This window comes from Epinephelus fuscoguttatus, linkage group LG12 (genome assembly GCF_011397635.1).
Source record: "Epinephelus fuscoguttatus linkage group LG12, E.fuscoguttatus.final_Chr_v1".
NCBI lineage: Eukaryota > Metazoa > Chordata > Actinopteri > Perciformes > Serranidae > Epinephelus > Epinephelus fuscoguttatus.
Genome location: NC_064763.1, coordinates 22,582,418 through 22,604,274, shown reverse-complemented (window position 1 = coordinate 22,604,274; position 21,857 = coordinate 22,582,418). Strand labels below are relative to the sequence as shown.

Genomic DNA, 21,857 nt, shown 5'->3' with positions numbered 1-21,857 from the left:
GCACATCCTAATGAGCTTATTTTTGGTGCACAATCCTCGTGTTCCTTGCTGCTGGTGGATATTGTAATAGATGATTTCCAATGCAATTAGCCTGATGCAATTCCCAAATTTCTAACAAATGCAGATCATAGTTGATGAGGAGGATATTGATCAAAAGATTCATAAAGATTATAAATGCAGTCAGCTGGTCTTAATTTTCTAAATGGCTTCCGTCTATCCTCTTCCTTCCTCTCTTTTTCACATTTTTTTTTAACTTTCAGATGGCTTTCTTTTTCTCCTTCCCCACCGAGGAATGAAAAGAAAATATAGGTCAGCTTTTATGGGAGCAATTTGACACATGACACAAGCCATGCGCATCACTTGCTCAAGTCCTGCTTTGTCTGCTCGCCTTTATTTGTCTATAATGAAAGCCACACAGTTATTCGCACACTTTCATAACGGTTCTATAAGTAGCTGGTGGAGACTTGCCGAGTCACGGGGGCCCCCCTAATACTCTGAGAACCCTGTGGTGTCTGTCTGCATGGGGCTGATAGTGTGAGACGCCTGGCTAAACTCCACCAAGCCAATCCCCGCTCCACAGGCCGGCCCAGCTGGCTCAGCTTGGCCTTCACAGATGCAACTCTGTTTCCACTCAGGACAGGAGGGGCTGTGTCTCTATGTCACAAAGGCTACTAAGCCATCGGGGTAGACACCTATTTGCCTGGATGTGTGGATGGCTGGAGAGATGAGCCCCAGTACAGACCAGGCTAAACACCTTCAATGGTTGTCAAAAGGGCGATTCAGCAGAAGCCACCAGCTGAGTCGAGTCACGTGTTGATTACGTCCTGCAGAGAGGCAACTTTAGCAAGCTCAGTCCATGCTTGGACTTGCAGCTCAGTGGATAAAAGAAAGTATTGGCCATGTGTGTTTCTGCAAACCACGGCTACGTTACATTTGTATGTTTTATACACGTTGTATTAATATTTGTGAAGTGACGTAATATTTAAGTTGATTTTGTAATTGGGAGGTGGAGGGGACGTCTGGATGACAAGCTGCAGACCACTGTTAGAGACCAACAAACAACAAAATCAGTCATCGCTGTGTTTCCAGCAGTTTTTTTAGCCCCAAATGTGGGTGTTTTTTAGGGACCCATGGCTGTGTTTCCTGCTGCTTTTCAGCTCCTGAATGTGGGTGTAGGGACCCATGGCTTTGTTTCCAGCAGCTTTTTAGGCATCAAATGTGGGTGTTTTTTAGGGACCCATGGCTGTGTTTCCTGCTGCTTTTCAGCTCCCAAATGTGGGTGTTTTTTAGGGACCCATGGCTGTGTTTCCTGCTGCTTTTCAGCTCCCAAATGTGGGTGTTTTTTAGGGACCCATGGCTTTGTTTCCTGCTGCTTTTCAGCTCCCAAATGTGGGGTTTTTTTTAGGGACCCATCGCTGTTTATCCTGTAGCTTTTTCACCCCAAAATATGGATGTTTTCTTAGGGACTTGTAGCATTTCCTGCAGCTTTTTAGGCATCAAATGTGGGAATATTTTAACAATTTGTGGCTTTTTTGTCCAGCAGTTCTTCAGCTCACAAATGTAAGTGTTTTTTAGGGACCCAACGCTTTTTCCTATGGCATTTTAGGCACAAAACATGGATGTCTTTCAACGACCCATTGCTGCATTTCCAGCAGGGATTGTTCCCTCAAAACTGGGTATTTTAAGCCAAAACATAATCTTTTTCTAACTATAATCAAGTTGTTTTTGTGCCTAAACCTAATCTGTATCTGCTATATAATAATGTGCAAATGTAACATACTTTTTGTGATGTGGTTTGCAGAAAATAACAATGCCAGCATATTTTCTGGTGATTGGGTTGGGACTTGACACTATCAGGTGAAGTCATCCTGCTCGTGATACAAATAGTCCATGTGTTGGAAAAAGCCTCTATGGGGGCGGGCGCCTTTGTAGAAAGCACCAGCGTTTGGCGTGTGATGTATATTTGAAGTCGCAGTGGCAGCGGTGCTGATAGGCGAGTCAGTAGACGTCAGGCTTCTGTCTGTTGGGTTTCATCTCTTCCTGCTCTGCTCTGTAAAGCAGATTGTCAGCTGGGGCATTACCATAGGCTGACCTTTGCCGCTGCACTCCCCACTGCACAGCTTTCTGACATTCAGGGGCGCTGTGGGGGAGGCAGGAAGGGGGCGGGTTGACGGCCCGTTGGCTGTTTTTTTTCCTGTAGTGCGTTGATGTGTGTGTTCTTACAACAAATGCACTGACAGTTAATGCTGGTGTCCCCCCTCCCTCCACACACACATCATATCAGTCTCTTGCCACCATTTGATATTTAGTTTCTCTCCACCCCGAACCTGTCTGTTGTCAAAGAGATTGCTGTTATCTTTGTGTGAAATCTTGGCACCCTGATAAATGAGAGAGAGCTGGAAATCTTGCCTGCTGCTGACATCAAGGCGCTATGTACCTAAAATCCTTCCAAGGCCGAGGGAAAAGAATAACATATCAGGCCAATTAAAGTTAATGCATGGTGACACGCTGAATCGAGGGCAGGGATTGCTGCCATATGGCGGTCCAGGCTGTAAATCAGAAAGCAGGGGAAAGGGTGGGAGGGCGGGCGCTGGGCAACAGAAAGGGTGACGCAGCATCAACGGCACAAAACATCCTCAGATCTGTCACAAGACTGCAGCCTCGCCACCCACCAGTCTCCCTCTCTCTACCCTTTTCTCCCTGTCTCCCCCCCTGCCTCCCTGCCCCTGCAGCACCCCAAGGTGCAACGCTCTCAGGTACCTGTGTAGAACTGGCAGCTTCATTAAGGCTTGTTTTTTTCTCCTCTCGCTGGGAGGATTTAAATGAGCTGTCATCCTGACCTTTTTGAGCTCCTGCTTTTTAAAGCAAGTTCAGCCCCCCCACCACCACCACCCCAAACCCGCCACCCGTCTTTCCACCTTTCTCTCTCGCTTTGTCACTCTTTCCTCCACTTGTCTCTTCTCCCTGCAGGGGGGAAGACACTTTTAAGCCATCACCCTGCGGCAGACAGGCATGCCAAGGTTGTTTTGTGGGTAATTGCCTCTCTCATAGACGCTGTTTGTCTGCGCACACTTGCCGCCCTCTTCTGATGCCACGCAGCAAAAAGGGGGAGGAGGGCACGGACTCTGTAGACTTAATTTGCTCCCTGACTGTTCTTCAGTGCTGATTAAGCAAGCATCTGTGGTGTTTTGAATACAGCACTAAGCCAAGTGGAGCATGGCTAACGTTTTCTCCCTCTCTGTTACACAGGGTTATTGCACAAAGTGGCAGGCATTTATTGGAGCTGTAGCCCTGTTTATTCGTTTCTTTTCACCACATCCCGAGCCAGCCCCATTGTTTAACGTCCCCAAAATAAAGGCCTCTTTGAGGTGTAGAGGACTTCAGTATCGATCAGAGACTCACTAACTTGTCAGCGCCAGGCTCTCTCGAGTGTGTTCTTTTCGAGTGTACAGGAGTCATTAATTTCCTCCGCAATGGTCTGGTGGAGGCGGAGAGGTAAAGCGCAGGTAGCAGGGTCCAACTAGCTGACTAACATGCAGGGCGAAGAGGAGGAGGAGGAGGAGGGACGGAGTCGATTTAAAGCTGCCAGCCCCTCAGGCCCAGTCTGCCCGTTTTACTTCAGCTGTTTGATGTTTAATTGAAGTTGTTATTGGCATCAAATGTCACCTTACCTGATGCTCCAGGTGTGAATCAGTTTCTAATTGAAAGGTAACGATGTCTCCCTCAGCCCTGTGCCTCCGGGGATCGGCCACAGAGTTCTATTAGTCTGGACCCAGCCTCTGTATCACCACGCACCATGTGCTGCCTTGCAGTTATGTCTGACTGCTGACCTCTCCCTCTCTCTTTCTCTCTCTGCAGTGTGAGGAGAAGTGTGTGTCCCATGTTGCATTAGTGTCTGTGTGAAATGCTGGCCTGTCTGCCAGGGCCAGGTGACCTCCCCCTCCAGCTTCTCCCCCACACGCAGATGAACACTGGACATCAGAAATGTAAGTATCTCGGGACACGGACACACACACACACACACACACACACACACACACACTATTAACAACCACCACCATCCCACACAACAAACCAAGCTGTTACAATCCGGCTGCCCGCCCCACGTCAGATGCCAACCCTGGCCTGGTTCTCTTCTGCAGCTCTGTGTTAAAACCACAGAAAAGGAATATATTTGTGCTCCAGGATCGTAGATCTATCTTCAAGGGAAATTAGGATGAACTGCACCATTAATTTTCTGATGAACAGAAAACCGGCCCCCCTTCCTCCCTCCTTCATCGGCCCTCAAGATCTGTCTGCCACAAGAGTGCGGTCCTGTGTGCGCTTTATCACCACATTCATGTGTTAGATTTGACCATCTCGGATACTTTGCACCATCAGGGAGAGTCAGTCACTGTCAGACTGGCAGACAGATTGCGGCTGAGTGGTTTTTGCCCTGATGATCTTGTAATGAGAGTGAATTTAAGAAGCAATCTGCTGCCCCGGTTTTTAATGGCAGACTAGTCAGAGCTGGCCCACTTAATTCAATGTGTTTGATTTTCACAACTCAACTGCCAAAAAACTTGGACTCTTTACAGTGTGAGGGGCAGCGACTAACTGGCTCCGACCAGAGAGACTGGAGGAGATTAATATATGACAAACTGATGAATGGAAACAGTAATAAGAAGTCAGTGTTTCCTTTCTGTTTTTCATTGGATTTTCACCAAAAACACATTTTTAACTTTTAACTTAAGAGTCAGTCCATTATTTTTTGATTTCTTACATCATTCTGTAGCTTTCCTGTAGTTTTCTTTATGTATTCTAATCCAATTATTCAAACTTAGGTGAAAGTACAGGTCCCCTGTGACTTGATGCACCTACCTTAGGTGCCTCTTCATGACTACGCCTCGCCATATCAGCGCTTTAACCTACATCCCTACTTTGTGCGTACAGCTAAATCTGTGTTTCCGCTTGAAAAACCTGGACAACAAAACTTGCCCGTTAAAAGTGTAACTGATCATTTATCACTTTTTAGATACATTTAAAACTACATTTCAGCTGTTGCCATCTTGGATTTTTGGAGCCAGAGGTGACCATTTTTCATAGACTGTAGTGACACCTCACAGACAGCCTGTCACTTAAGCAGCGCCACACTTAAATATTTGTAACTTTGGGTCCCAACATATAACTATGTGATTTCTATAAAAATTCTAACCCAGTACAGTTGTCATGAAAGGGGAAATTAGCTATAGAGACCAAAACATTTTCTGTAACGGGCTGAAAACATGGACATTTTAACATGGGGGTCTATGGGACTGACTGACTCTGGAGCCGGCCTCAAGTGGCCGTTCAAAGAACTGCAGTTTCTGGCAGTTGAGCGCTGGCTTCATTTCTCAGCCTCGGAGGTTACTGCTTAATTTAACCCTACATTCACATTTTATCAAAACGGGTATATGTAGAAGTTCCATTTTGCAATGATGCTCTCATTTTGTCTTGTGTCATAAACCCAGTACACCCCTTTCCTTCACAGGGGTGCACTCAGTGTTGCCAACTGAATTTCTCACTAGATTTAGCAACTTTTCAGAGCTTCTAGTGGCTTAATTGCCAAAAAGGGTCTAGCACCAAATTTAACGACTTGTTTAGACCATCAGAGAAAAAGCAAGGAATATATTAAAATATATTATATAGTAATCCATTCACACGCATGCTGCTGAGAGTAATTGCATCACAGCTCATCTGCCAGCAGTATGCGGTCTTTCCCTCTCTTCTTGCACCGTGTATATATTCATATATTATTTGAATTTATTTGATAGGTACGATGCAATAGTTCCAACACAGAGCATGAATGTACTGTGCAAAGAGTTTATAGCTATTGTTAATTTTTAACTCTGATCCCTCATTTGGCTTTTTTTCTATTATAATTAACTTATTTATTTGTCTCTTTTTCTTTTATAAATGTTTTTGAATTTGCTTTTCAATTGAATTATACTCAAGTTCAAAGAAACACACTGTTAATAAGATTATATTTTTTTTTCTTAAAGTCCAACAAATGCACAACGTCTCTAAATTCAGTGAGTAATCTTGTTAAATAATTATGAGTATGATCTGATAGTCAAGCAGCCCTACTGTGTTTCTTTGTCCTTCCTACAGCGAGCTTTTTATATATATATATATATATAGATATATATATATATATCTATATATATATATATATATCCAAAAGATCAATCACTTCCCAGATATTGATTATGGCCCATCCAGCCAGTCAGCTTTATTTTTGCAATCATATTAAGTCTCCTCTTCCTCCTGCCTGTTTCTCTCAGAGTAAAAACTCAACTCTAGCTTGACCCATTTCTGCTGCAGTTTTTTTTTTGGGTTGTAAAATGCTCCAGCTCATCAAGACTGTAATTTCAGAATCACAGTAATCAGCCAACCCCCAGGAGATCAGCGAGTGTGAGGGAGTCTGCTAAGTGCCAGCGTCTGTTGCCTCACTCAGGCAGGCTTGTGACATAGTGCAGCCATCAGCTTCACCGTTTCTCTGCTCTTCCTTTATGTGACACACTGAGACACATCAGAGCACGAGGCGCAAACTGGAGTTCAATTTGTTTTTCTGCCCAACGCTGTAATCCATTTTGGTGATGGAGCGTGCTTCCCACAGCACTAACGGTCCTAGAAGTGTAATTTCAATCTATTTTTTTCTCTCCTCGTCATTCTCTTATAATGCTTTTCCTTTTCATCCGCTCTTCAAAGTATCATTAACAGACACGGTATTACATCAAAAGCACTGGAGCTGTTTTTCATTTTAGACTAAATCATTTTTTATCAAAGTGACACAGAAGAAACGGAGCTGAAAAATATCTGTACAGTCAAGCCTACCCATTATTCAGACCCTCTAGATCACTTTTTTGTCTGCAGTTTGTCTCATTGTTGTTGTTGTGTTTCGAGTTCCCTGTGCGCTGCTTCACACAGCCAGAACCAGGCCTTAACCCCCAAGTTAACACTCTGCCGTCTCCCCCCTGGCTGTCCACAGGACTCCGTGTCTCTGCAGAGCCCCCTCGTTTACCCAGCATGGAGGATAATTTGACAGCTTAACTCCATGAGAGGTGTGCTTGGCTGCTTTTAGGTGAAATTCATGGACTAGTTGTCACTTGAAATCTTTATTCTGACAAGTTCCCTCAGAAAAAAAGAGGCTCAGATGGAGAGTTTACATAATTAGCTCCAAATTGTGTTCCTGTTCGTCTCTCCTTGAGCACTATCCTTTTCAGTGCACTCTGACGCTCTGTTTTCACCATGAGCTCCAGGTCTGGCCGTGCACTGCCCCCTCTCCTGCAGGTGAATCTGTGCACAGGAGAGGAGTCGTTTAAAGTTATGAGCTTGCAGGTTGCTGTCGGTGGCAAGGCCAGAGCAGCTGCTCTATTTATCACCAGGGATTGACTGTTAACAGATGATGGCTGTCTGAAGGGAAGGTTAGGTATGCAAAGAGGCAATGGCGTTTTTTACACAGAGATCCCGTAATAGGGCTGCAACAAGGACCTTTCATCACGCTGGGTTTGCTTTTTATATAGAACTAAGCAACACCGTCATCATGCCACTCCAGTGCGTGATTTTAGATAGCATGTCAGCATTCCAGAAAATAAAGAGGTGTGACGTGCCTCACGTGTAACACAACAGTGTCGGCCTCTAGTGTGACATATAACATACATATCGCGCGACACGTCTAAGCAACAACACTGGCATAACGTGGCAATAACAATCATTCACTGTCCGTGCTATACAGCAGCTGATCTGGTCTTCTGCGTGGAGGGTAAGGAGCTCCCGGGCCTCAATGTGTCCACCAACATTTTCGGTTGCTGTTCTTCCTCTTTGAGTTAGCTGCTAACTGCTACAAGCTGCTTTCTAAATCTCCCAGCAGTGGGTCGCACATACAACACGTCGACAGAATGTCACGCCAGTCCTGTTACGCCGGCTTTCCCTTTGAAAACCCAAACCAATAAGAACTAGTGGTGACCAAGGCTGACTGTTGAATTGCCTCATGTCGCCTGTGTCTCCACAAAACTCGGCCAGATAGCACGTATGCTCTGCGTCTGCATGAGAGGAAATAACTCTCCATAGAAGCCGGCAGTGGTAGTCTGAATTCATCGTTCAAAAAAGAAAACCAGAAGAACAACATGACAGATTCAAGATGCTATTTAGCCAGTTAGCACATTAGCAACACAACCCAATGTTGAAAGAACAAATGATATTTACCGTTCACCGGCGAACAATAACACAAACAACTGCAAAGTGTTTCTGCTAAAGAGCTGAATTGTTAGAAAATGATTTACTCTAATATAACAAGTTTGTTTCGATCTCACTTCTTCTTGACTTTAGTTGTTTGTTTGCTTTCCTTACTTATGCTTCCCTTCTCGTGTGCTGAATTGAACTGCCAGTCAGAGAGATTTCTCTCACCGATGGGCTCCACCAGGTTCAATGCCGACAAGGGCCGATTAGTGCCAACGATGCACACCACACCACAAAAACTAGAGCAACAGACGCTCACCGACAGCCTGACATTGACATACAGCCAACAGTGTGTCAGGGCCCTCACACAGACGTCAATATGGTGCCGTTACTACCTCCGTTGCCATCCTAAAGGTGACAACTCTGTCCCTCCATTCTGTGATCATATCTTTTATACAGAATGTCAAGGCGGAGTGATGCCGCAACATTCCTGAATTGAACAGGCTGTGGAAAAGGGGCTAAAGGGTCAAAAAGAAAACAGCTCATACTCAAGGCAGGATGACTCAAGCACCACAAAGTGGTCGTCAGTCCTCAGTTCTTACAGGCAGAGCAAACAGCAAGTACAGCTGGGCCACTTGGCTGATTTTCACATCTCAATCCCTACTGAGATCAAAAGCAACCATCTTCTTCTCCTGATAATATTTTTCATTTTTTCAAAGGTCTTGCGGTCTTGATCTATCAGCATGGGAGGCTCTGCTCAAATATCTTTAAAAATGTAAGGAGGTGGCCTCGTGTGGGAAACCAAACTCACATGTCTAATTTGATGCCGAAGCTTCAGACCTAATTTCCTGCTCTTGTGTGAAAATTGCAATTTGCATCAGCATGAGCCCCTGCCCCCTGCTGCGTAAACCTTGTTCAATAAAAACAGTACTTTGAATAAAAGAAACCCTAATTAGTGCCTGCTGACTGTGCACTTGTGTTCCAGCAAGCTAGCTAGCAGCGGGGTAATTAACGCATGGCCAGACTGGTCTCTCTCCCCCGTTTCCTTCTTGGGAACGTGCTTAGTTGGAGATCTGAGAGATGATATGCTCGCAGCCACCAGCAGCCGCCTACAAACTTCACTCATATCCTCATTAACCCTCCCTTGATACTTTAAGCTGTTCAGCTAATCCAGGTTTCAGGTTAAGGTTGAAATGCTAATAAGCTACACTTGCTTGCTGGAACACATAATCAACAGCTGCCAGAACCCTTAAACAGTTATAAACAGCGAGAGGTCGATTTTATCCACTGTTTGGAGAGACTACTCTAAACAGCAATTTACAGATTTCACTGCACATTTATTTTACAGCAGTTCTGTTAAACCCTTCGTTCTGATTTGCCTTTTTTTTTTTATCTCAAAATGCCTGCCTAAGCTTTGTTAACAATGTATAATCCCTTTTCCAATTTAATGGATTGGTCAGTTTCCAGACATTGACATTGCTTTCTTTGCTACTTGCCTGAGTCTTACAACTTAAGTATAAAACTCATTACACAAGTGCCCGTAGCAAAGAAGTAACACTGTACACAGTTACATGCTTGCTGCAGATTTCCTTCCTATATGTCTCAGTCTGACAGCAAGTAAAATCTACAGTTACAACACTGTTTATTATAAAACTATACACACATTTATATTTATTTATCATACATTTCCAGTATTATATTAAATACATTCTTCTCATTATTTAGAAAGTCCTCAGTTGTGGATTTTTCTGCTGGTCCATAATATTGAAGGGATAGTTAGGATTCTTTTAAGGGGGTTTGTATGAGGTACAAATACATGGTCAGTGTAGAACCTACAGTAGATGTCAGTATGCACGCCCCCAGTTTGGAGAAGCAGACGGGAGTACTGCTGTGGACAGAGACAGCAGCTAAACGAATGTTTGCCACTTTAAAAAAATCAATAGCACTTGAAGTGTATGCTATATATAAAATAATTTCACCGCTTTGCCTTGCTGTCAGACAAGCCTTTTCCTACAGGGGACTAAAACTGTTATCTATGCTCTCTTCAAAGCCATCAGACTCCTTTGTCAAAAACAGTAATTTTACATTGCAGAACATGGGAGCTGCTGGTCTACCGCTGCCTCCATCAGTTTGTTTGTGTTGGGTGACTTTGGTGAATCTGACCTAAACCTCTAAAACACCAAACACTTTTGTATTTTTCATTGTTTTTTATTTTTATATCATTTTTAATATTTGTTCTCAATTCAGCTTGATTTCAGTGAGTTTCCATAGTGCGTTAGCTCCTTTCAGTTTAGTTTTTTTAATACTTTCATTATTGTCAGTATGTCTAGGTTTGTATATAACATTACACAACACTTTCTGAAGGCGGTTGATTCACAGTCATGTAGACATCCCAGTCTCAGTGAACGTACGCACAAATGTCATTTTGACACATTTGAACAAATTGACAAAGACTACATTCCCTGTATGTTATAAACAATATCATTTCAGTTAGTTTTTTCCCCTTGAGTCTAGCTTTTATTTAATTTAACTCAAACGTTTCACACCTAGTTTTAGTTTTCATGTTAGTTTTGTTTAATGGAGTGGGAGTCAACCACTGTCACAAAGTGTTGTGTTTGTAATGTTATATGAACTTCTTGAATCTTGCCCCAACATCCTGACAGTACTGAAAGTACTACAAACTAAACTAAAATGAGCAAACACACTCTGGAAAGTAACTGAAAATAAACAAATACACAAGTTTTTGGTGTTGTAGAGGGTTAGCGCAGATTCACCAAAGTCACACAATAACACAACAAACTAATCAAAGCAGCGACACCAGCAGCTCCTGTGTTCTGTGAGGTAAAATTATTGTTTCTGTCAAAGGAGTCTGGTGGCTTTGAAGAGAGCATAGCTAGCTGCTTAAGTTCCTCATTGGAAAGGGCTGTCTGGCAAGGTAATGAAGTGAAAATATTATAAATACAGCATACACTTCAACTACTATTAATTTTTTTAGGTGGCTAAAATACGTTTTGCTGCTGCCCCCCTCCACAGCAGTATATTACTTAGCATGGTGCAAACCACCATGTACTGTAGGTAATACACTGACTATGGATAAGAACCTCATACAACCCCAATTTAAAAACATCTGAACTGTCCTTTTAAAGACTAATTTTCACTTTTTTACCCCAATTAGAAACCTATACAGAAACCAAAAGTTGTCTCTCTTGAAGCTCTTTAAGTGTGACTGTTTTTATCAACCGGTATTACATGCTTGTATTAATTATCCCCACTTCATCGTTCCATGTTGGCTCAGTGTGAACCCTTATATCCCCATGCAGCTCATCTGCACTCTGCACCCCTCTTCAAGCCTTCAAGATGATGTTACACTTAAAGTTACTGTGGTCGTCAGCATTCATTCACGTTGTCTACAATCCAGGCTTCATCCAAAAGATCTTTTTCCCCTGAAATGATGAAGATGTTTTATTCACTGCAACAGCTGATGGTACTCTTTCCCATCTACTAACAGCCTGTTCTACAGCTTCACTGACATCAGGTTTTCACAACAGTTGCAGACCAGAATCTCACAAGCTCTAGATTTATCTTGAATACTGATCAGAAACAAGTTTCATTCATCAAAGGAATGACCTATCACAGTCATTTTCAGGTTTGTACTTGTATTTAGGTTTTCTACTACAACAAGTTTACATGCTTTAATTTTTAAAACGCACCATTTTCCTTATACTGACTGTGCTGGAACACCTGTATTCACCCTTTTATCTAAAACGCTCCTTTTTAGCACCTGTCTCTTTCAACTCCCGTCCCAAAAACCCCAGTCCGCTCTGATTGGTCAGCATTTCAGGGAAATTGTCCGTTGTGTGTTAATTACCAGCTTTCAACCAGGAAAATCAGTTGAAGTCATTCATTCATTCATTCATCTTCTAACCGCTTCATCCTCTTGAGGGTCGCGGGGGGGCTGGAGCCTATCCCAGCTACATCGGGCGAGAGGCAGGGTCGCCAGACTATAGTCGCCAGACTATCGCAGGGCTGACACATAGAGACAAACAACCATTCACGCTCACATTCACACCTACGGACAATTTAGAGTTATCAATTAACCTAGTCCCCAATCTGCATGTCTTTGGACTGTGGGAGGAAGCCGGAGTGCCCGGAGAGAACCCACGCTGACACGGGGAGAACATGCAAACTCCGCACAGAAGGGCTCCCACGCCCGGGATCAAACCGGCAACCCTCTTGCTGTGAGGCGAGAGTGCTAACCACCACACCACCGTGCCGCCCCAGTTGAAGTCAGACATGTTTAAATCTCTCCGATCATTATGTCCAGTGAAAATAATTCCCTCTGAAACACTGTGTCCTAACTGGCCATGAGCGACGCAGCATTACCATTTATTGCTGAACTTTAGTCACTGTCAACTTTCTTGACAAGGAACGGCTAGGGTTATCGACACGATACCTCCAAACAAAAACCTAACTAAGGCAGCAGCTGGCTGGACGTAGATCGCCAGGGAGCTTAAAGTTTCTGGTAAATACTAATGGCTAACCATCTTGTGGTTATCTGCAGTATGATCTTGAGTACACAACTGATAAGTATGTGGTTTTGTTTTTACATAATGGAACAGTACTTTCTTGTTTTTTAGCTCAATAAACACAGAAAATATTTGACTGTAATTTCTCCCATTTGTCAGGCTCAAAAAATCATGAAAGTGGTCATTTGTGAATTTTTTCTTGCTGAACAAAACGTGTCATAAACTTTTGTTTGCGACAGAGCTTATTTTCGGCAATAATCCAAAATCCAATGGAAAAATCCCATAGGCTTTTTTAACAAGAGAACCAGTGCAATGCTAGCATCGACGCTAAAATCAGGGAGAAATTAACAACATGGGCAACCCAGATTACATGTTTCCCTGATGCTAGCATGTAGCTACATGTAGCACTGTATGTAACGTAAATACTTGCAGTAGTGTCCCTGGAGCAGATGACCATAAAGTAATCCATAATGATCTAACTTCAGTTGTCTCGTTGAAAACGAGTATTCAAAACGGTCTGAAGCCTGAGGGTGTTCCTCACTTTTAGATACATTTACATCATTATTTCACCATCATCCGACACTGTAACATTAGATAAGTGCGACAGAAAATAAATAAAACATAATAGGTCCTTTTTAAAATGGTATGTATACTAAATGTAACCTGTTATTTAGTCTGTTTTTCTGTCTCAATATGAATCATCATTTCCAACAAGGTCATTAATCATAACATGTGTTTGACAGGTGAAGTCCATCCACAGCATGTCTGTGAGCTAGTGTTAATTTATCTGTGTTTGCTTACCCTGGCATTTATTCAGCGACAGACATTAGGCCTCAGTGATGGCGGGTGTCGAGCTCCAGCTCCTTGGCCCAGACCCCTGCATTAATGAGGCTGCCATCAGCAGGCTGAACACTCGGTCACAGCAGCCCCCCTGTGTGCCGCCCCATACCGGCCCCGCACATTGCTGCCCATTGTTTCCTGTTCACAAATAAAGCGGGAATTAATTAGCCAGTTGGCACAACTCTTGGTGCCGCCGTGTCGGAGCTCGCAGTTCAGCTCTGTGCCTCATCCCTCAAGCCCGGTCTGCCTGCTGTGAGAGTGAGCATAACGGCCACGGCTGCATGAAACCACAGAACTCTGCCAGCAATTCAGACATTTCAAATTACTGCTCACTCAACAACACAGAGAAGTAATGCTGCAATGATGACATCTATTTTACCAAAACTCCTAAAAGACAATGAAGGACTAAATTAAATGTAGCTCAGTCAGATTCCCTCTCACAAATCAGCTTGACTCGTGTCCATCAGTCTGAAAGCTGCGGTGTAAGTAGGTCAGACTGGCGGGACTGAGGTGATGGGGACAATGAGACACAGGAAAACGATTATGACTGATTTTTTTTATTGTAGAACTGCCTTAAAATGAAACTCGCAATCATGCCCATTATCTACACATTACCTGTCACCTGCAAGATCCTGTCGCACATTTTTAAACAGGCTCATGAATGAAACTCACACATGCACAAACACATAATCATGTTCACTTTGTCACCTCGGCATTGTTAAATTTAGCCACAGTGCTAAGCAGGTGTAACAAATGTCTGTGAGCTGAGGCCTGCGAGGTGTTCCCGCAGATCAGAGACGCCGCTGCTGCTGCTGCTGCTGTGTCTGATTACTTGTCTGCCGTCATGGAGCTCTGCTCTCTGCGTCGATCTCTTTCTCTCCTTCTCCCCAAAGCAGCCACGGGGGATCACCACTGCCTGGCTCACTCTTTGTTTAGTTTGTGATTCAGTAGCGAGCCGCATGGCCGCCGTCGCCTCCCCCCTCCTCAGATACATACTTATTGTTTGCCCGGATGCTGCGTCAATTAAGGCCACTAAAAGCTTCTGACCTCAAAGTCACAGACGCCACCACAAAATTGGATTTTAGACTGGGAATGTGTCGGCCACAATAACTCAGCTGAGAATGAGATTGGAGATCTTTCTCTCGCTGTCCTCATGAGACGGGAGCTGTGTGTTTTAGGAGAAAAACAGTTGAGTACGGAATATGAGAGTGCTGTCCAAAGCAGGTTCCTCTCAGCTGCTCAGATTTCAACACCCATTTCTAATATTATCAGCCCATAAAATGGCCGTTATCAGTTCGTATCACTCCCATTATAATGTTTCAGACAGGGCTGCACCCATGAAAAGGCCAAAAGGGGCATATCTAACATATAACAGCCACATTTTCATTAGGTTTCACTTTTGTTGGGTTTAGGCACTCAACTGCTTAGTTAGGTTTCAGAAAAGATCCTGATTTGGGTTGAAATAAGTACATTAAGTACGTAACTCCAGTTACATACGTAGGTTACCTTACGTAACCAACATTTGTGTTGTCTTTTTGTTTCACACACGACAAGAACACCGGCCTCCTGGGTGAAAGTCCTGTGTTTGTTTGACCCCTCCATCTCTCCCGACCTCCTCCCTATGCAGACTTTGTTGTATTTTATACTACATCACCTGACTTCCTCTTTTGCTCTTGCCATAATTACTACGAACACTAGAGGTCACCGTTAAACAATAAATGTAAATGAGGTAGCAAAGGGCCACACTACTGCAAATCTATTCTCCTAACTCAGGGGTCAGCAATCTTCACTATCAAAAGAGCCGCAATGCATATTTGTGCCTTATAGTGACGGCGAAATAGCCTATTTAATCTAAATTAGCCTTTAAACATTCCTAATAGCTCTAAATGAGCATTCAATAATACATTTTACATCAAAGTAGCAACTCTGTAGTGGGCTGTTTATGATTATTTGGTACTTAAACTTTGCACATTAGCAGAGAAAGCAAACAAATCTGTCCACTCACTATGAAATTCTCTATTTTCCTTTGAGACTTTTTCTTTTTTGGATTTGGAATCAGTAGCTAGCCTCACTAAGGACACTCAAGACTAGCTGTTACTGTTGAGATTTGGCAAATTTTGGGAAAAGGTGCCAGGCTGTAGACGTACAACGCACATTTGACACAGTTGACAAGATGTTAAAACATTTTTTAATTCAGTGTATAAGCTACACATTTACACAGTTGGGAAATGTAAGAATCACTTTAGGGCTACAACAATGATAAATGCATGTAACTTGCACGTTACTCAGTGCATTAGTTGACAACGTGAATCTATCAACACACCTTAAATTTCAATATGATAACTTTGCCCCTTAAATTTGTTTTTATTGGCTCTCTTGCACGACATACGCTTCAGTGATGGTTAAATCTTTACGCACTAGAAATGAATTTTTTAAAAAACAACACATATTTAACCAGATTATGCAAACTGCAAATATTCTATTTATAATTTGGAGGTTAAAAAAGTGTCGAAGCGTCGTTGTTGGACACCTGGCAGCACTGAAAAAGGTAAACAGAAGCACTGATCATGCTAAGACACTCACAGGGTGTCTACAGATCCTTAAAAAGTCTTAAATGTCTTAAATTCAGTGTCACAACAATAAGGCCTTGAGTCATTAAACAGTCTTAAATTTGAATTTGTGAGGTCTTAACTGCTACAAATATTTTGTCTGATTTCATTCATCCATTTTTTTATTTCTTTTTGTGAAAATGAGTGAAGCCTTTCAATGTAAAAGTCCACTGCACAAGACCACATATATACTACTTGCCTGCAATGCTTAAATAAGTAAAACATGATTTGTCCAAAAATCTGTCCTAAATTTGGTTAAAAGGTGTCTTAAACAGGTCTTAAAAAGCATTACATTTAACTATCTGATGCCTGTAGACACCCTGCACTCAGCGGCCTTGACATTTTGCAGTGGTATGCAGCGATACAGCTGACCAATGCAATGGCTAAAGCCAGCTAGACAATGAGGTAATGCATGTGAGATGAAAGACAAGACTAGACAAAAGCTAATTGATATGCACACGACACCACCTGCACAGGGGTGTGAATTTAAGTAACGATAAATCACTTTTATTGTTCCAATCCATCAAAATGGTGGATGGTCTTCAGATTTGTCCATTATTGTTAAAATAATTCAGTCATTGGCAGAAAATATTCGGTTAACATGACGTCTTTTCCTGATGAGAACTGATAACAACCATTTAATGGGCTAACAGTTGAACGGGACGGTTTACAACTGATATGCTCTTTTGTCGGATGTCCCTGGATTAAGTTGTCTCTCTCATTGTGTCTCTCTTTTCTCGTCCCCTCAATCCCCTTCTTTCTCTCTCTCTCACCTCTGACCCGTCCTGTCCTCCACCTCAGGGGACACCACACAAAGGATGAGATCCGCTCCGTTTCCAACCCCTGCAGAATTGGACGCATATGCTAAGAAGGTTGCCAACAACCCCCTCACCATCAAGATCTTCCCCAACAGCGTCAAGGTCCCCCAGCGAAACCACGTGCGCCGAACTGTCAACGGGCTGGATACGTCAGGCCAGCGCTACAGCCCTTATCCCTCTTCTCAGGCCAGCGCCAAGGCAGGCCTCCTCGCCATCATCAAGGTGCCCACAGTCAAAGGCATCCTTAAAGATTTTGACGGCAGCCGGGCTCGATTGCACCCTGAAGTCATCATGAACCCCCCCACCGGACCGTACCAAGTGGCTTCGACCAGCACTTTAAACCACCACCCACCTCTGCCAAACCTCACCCGGCTGCAGCAGAGCTTGCCGCTTCAACCACAGGACCCACCTCAGACTCTACAGATGCCCCTTCCTCAGCAGCAGGGTCACACCCAGAGCCTCAGACATCCTCCCCCCATGGCCCAGCACCCTCAGGGCCCACCCAGACTCCAGACTCTGTCTCAGCACCCAGCCCTTGGCCACCCACAGGGGCCCCCTGCCATCATGCTTCAGCAGCAGCACCTTCAGCAGCAGCCACCACCTGGCCTGCAGGGGAGCAGGAAGCTGCCAGATGGCGACGCACCGCCTAATGTTACCGTCTCTACCTCAACCATTCCACTCTCCATGGCCGCTGGGCTGCACCAGGGCCGCCAAGCTGACCTGAGCACCATTGTGCACCAGATCAACCAGTTCTGCCAAGCTCGGGCCCAGGGTGCAGGAGCCACCTCCATGTGCGAGGGCCAGATCGCCAACCCCAGCCCCATCAGTCGCAACCTGCTCATCAGCGCTTGCTCCAGGGTGTCCATGCACAGCAACCCCGCCACCCCCGGCTTTCCCCCACCCAACTGCATCATCGGCCCGCAAGAGAAAGCCACCGCCCCGGTGGGAGCTCACCCACCACACAGCGTGGCTATTATGAACCACTTGCCTTCCAACCACACTGATCTCAAGCAGCAGCACCACCTGCAGCAGCATCTGCACCAACAACAGAATCAGCAGCAACAGCAGCTGCAACATAACACACAGCAGCAGAAGATGCGCTCTTGGAATCAGCACCAGTTGGCTCATGTACCCCACATTCAGAACGGTGGGAGCAACCTCTGCAAGCAGCCTTCCAGGGACCCCGCCTTCCATTTTAAGGGCATGGGCTATCCTGCAGAGGTGTGTGTGGGTCAGCCTTACACACTCAAACCTCCCGTAGAGAGGCCCACCCCCTCTCCCCCCGTCAACAACGGCATGCCCGGCCCCATGGCCCACTACACTAATGGTCACTACTTCCAGTCCCACATTTGGAACAGCAGCATCCTCCCCACACCCAACAGTGACAGCTCCGGGTCTCAGGACATAGCCATGCCATTCCACGGTGCGGGCCCAGGGGGGTGCACCACGCTAGACTGTGGGCCCCCTGGGGCTCCCCATTACAGGCTAGGAGTGAGCTCCTCCACCTCATCCTCCTCCTCCGCCCAGACTAATCTGATGCAAACGGCAGATTACTTGGGTGGGGACTTCCAGACGCCCTACTTCCGCGATCAGAATCTAGGGTTGATGGGCAAGATGCACAGGCCTCCTCTGAGCAGGGGAGGTCCAGAGGTTGGGGATGGCAGAACCGCTCTCATCCAGCACCCAGGGTACAGATAAGCTATGGCCTTGTCTCCACAACAGTTATCAAAACCCCTTTGTTTAGTCTTAAGAAAGGAAACACATGAATAAAACTAAATTGATAACTTAAACAAATGACCGCTAATGTTAAAGAGGGTAAATTAATATATTTAATGAAGAACAGTAGGGTTTTTTTGTTCTTTTTTTAATAAATCTTGCAAGTGATCAATTGCTACTTTTATTTTTGTTGATGAGTGCTTTTACCTGGCACTTTAGGGAACTTTTTCATGTGCGTGTGTATACACATCTGTACTCTGTGTGTGTGTGTGTGTGTGTGTGTGTGTGTGTGTGTTTCATTCCCTCCTTCCTCTACTGTACTATCTGTGTGCCTGGATCTTAACAGATCCTGTGTTATTACTACTTCAGACCTACCAATAACATTTTCTTATGCATGTAAGAAAGAAGAAATACAGATAGATCCCTCACTGAGAGACTGCAACATCTACTGACAGATGGTTTTTTTTTACAGGGTCATGTCAGGAATTTTTGGCTCAGACTAGTTTGGTGTTAACGCTCCAATCTCATTGTAACTTCAAGAGTAAACAATCATTTGAGGACAGAAGAGAGAGTAATAAACCAGACATGAACCAGACTTTGGAGACTACAACGTACAGCTAGAAAAGCTTGCCGTATGCACATGTACACATTGGTTTTATCCTTTTTAATGTACTTATTTATTTGTATAATAGGACTGTTCAAGATTGATTCCTCTCTGTCAGTTAAAGGGTAAGTTTGGTCTGGGCCTGATTTCTTGTGTTTTTGTGTCTAAGTGACGAATGAGAACAGTCGTTTCTGAAATTGGTCCAGTATTGACCAAGAAAGCCGCAGCCGACAGCCGCAAAACAGGCTGCAGTGTAACCACTTGGGGTGTTCGCACCATCAGTGCACATCCACTAAAAGTGCTTGTTTTTGCCACTGACAGGCTCAGGTTATTATTTTAAGTGTCTAACAACATTATGGAAAGGATCCCTGCAAAGATAGAGGTTTTTGATTAACCCAAAACAGCCCCGAAATCATCATCACCAAACCCACCAGACTCCATTTAAAAAAACAGTAATTTAAGCATGTATAGAGTCAGTGTATTTTCATATCTAACAAGGTGAATTAAGGGTTTATTTCAACCAATCTAGACCTGGTGATTGTTGGAACGGCGAAAAGACGAACCAAGACAGCTTTTGTAAGTTTTATTTTGGTTCTGTCAACTTTGAATAAGGTGAGTTTTACAACAATAAATTCAGTGTTTATTTAAATGGAGTCTGGTGGGTTTGACAATGGCAATTTCGGGGCAGTTACTGGTTTAACTAAAAGGATCTTTCTCTTTAAGATCTGTCTCAGTAGGGATCCTTTCCATAGTGTTGTCAGACACTTAGAATATTGCTGTATTCATGTGCTCCTCAAATGGTCCCATTTCCTGAGTTGGGAAGTAGTTCTTCCAACTTCGGCCTGTTCATGACGTTTAAGTCATAATGGGGAAGAAACACAACAGATATGTTGAATTTCATTGCTCAGATTGTTAAACGTCCCAGTGAAGATTCATGTTGCTTTATCCAGACTTGTTGCTGCACCAGTACATCGCCTAAACCTACTAATATATTGCTTTACCTGACTGATGGTAATAAATAACCTCTAGGTCAATGTATGTAGACAACTACAAAGTTACAACCTAATAGGCTACCATGTTACAAATTATAATGTGAACAAAAATTAATCTGCAGTACACAAATAAATAAAAAGTTTCTTAACATCAAACTAACACTTAATGTTGACTGCCATGTTTCTGCATAATATGACATCAACTCAGCAAGGCTTACTTTGCAAGTTGTTGTTCTGAGGAGGTGTTCATGTGAATTTTCCCAGGAGAGAACTATTTCTTTAGATTATTTCGACACCACATAAATGCAGGATAATAACCTGAGCCTGTCAGTGGCAAAAACAAAAACAAAAACTTTTATTGGACTTAAGTTGACGTGAACATGCCCCAAGCGGTCACATTGCAGCCTGTTAAGCAGCTGCAGCGCTCTCGCTCCATACCAGGCCAATTTTAAAAACTGTCGCCTCCATTACTCACTTAGAAACAAAACACGGGGGAAAAGGGTCCATGTTGAAAAACACCGAACATACTTTTTTAAGGAAGCATGTAATCAGGTTGTTTGTACATAGTCAAGATCCAGCAGGGAGCAGGTTTGTTGAAAAGGTGATGCTCTGTCCTGCGGAAAATGCTGCAATGAATTCAGGTGATTAAAAAAAATAACTTTTGTGTCAGTGCCAGGAAGGTTTTGCTACAAGATTGTGAAATGTTTAGTGCAGATAAAGTCATGAAAGATTAACCTAAAAATGGCCAAAGTCATGTAAACAAGGACACACTGTTATGAAGATGTGCCATTTAATGTTTGTTTCCTTTTCAGATTTGTTTTTGTAACCATGACAAATGTATTACTTGAATGTTGAGATTATTTGTTTTGCAGTTATTGAAGAAGGTTAGTTACGAGGACGAAACTCTGGAGCAGAAGAAATAATCTAATGTCGCGTAGAGTCAAACTACGAGCCTCACCAGAGTTTTGATCCTGACAGCAGGAACTTAAGTGAATTAAGTTGTGTGTAGTTGCTACTGATTCTGATGTGAAGTCTGCTTGAAAAAAGACCAAATTGATCACTTGCAAGATCACGTGGAGGTAAACAAAACTGACTTTTAAGTTTAAAGTGAAACAGCAAATGCATTGTTTATTTTATTGTACACTGGCTTACCTACTAGACTACTGTAACTTTAAAGTTTAACGATTGTGTGTGAATGTTGCCTGCTGATGTGGGTAGAGTTAGGGTGTGTGTGTGTGTGTGTGTGTGTGTGTGAGGAAAAAGGGAGAGTGTGTGTGTGTGTGTGTGTGTGTGTGTATAAACACAATGACGCCCATGTTTTGTTCACCTAATTCCCTAACAGCCCTTAAAAAGCCTTAAGTGTTCGGTCCTTGGACTTCCCTTGAAAATGAGCATGGTTTTAATGAAAACCCCAAATAATAAGGAGAAAGAAACGGTGAGGAAACACAGAAACAGCAATTTTTGGTTTCTTTTTTTTTTCTTGTCTTTTTGTTTTATTGAAGTTTTGTTGAATAGACAGAGCAATTCCTTAGAGATTCTTTATCATGGAAAGC

General features: G+C 43.5%; 1 protein-coding gene across 3 annotated transcripts in view; it reads left to right on the top strand.

Moving 5' to 3' along the window:
• The window catches only part of fam222ba (family with sequence similarity 222 member Ba), a 50,657-nt gene extending 29,057 nt beyond the window's left edge, over window positions 1-21,600 (top strand). For all 3 annotated transcript variants that reach the window (XM_049592401.1, XM_049592402.1, XM_049592403.1), the window contains exons 2-3: window positions 3,859-3,986; window positions 16,976-21,600. In XM_049592401.1, coding sequence (XP_049448358.1) covers window positions 3,905-3,986; window positions 16,976-18,690 — 1,797 coding nt within the window. In that variant the 5' untranslated portion in view covers window positions 3,859-3,904 and the 3' untranslated portion in view covers window positions 18,691-21,600. The remainder of the gene's footprint in view (window positions 1-3,858; window positions 3,987-16,975) is intronic.
• The last annotated feature ends 257 nt before the right edge of the window (window positions 21,601-21,857 follow it).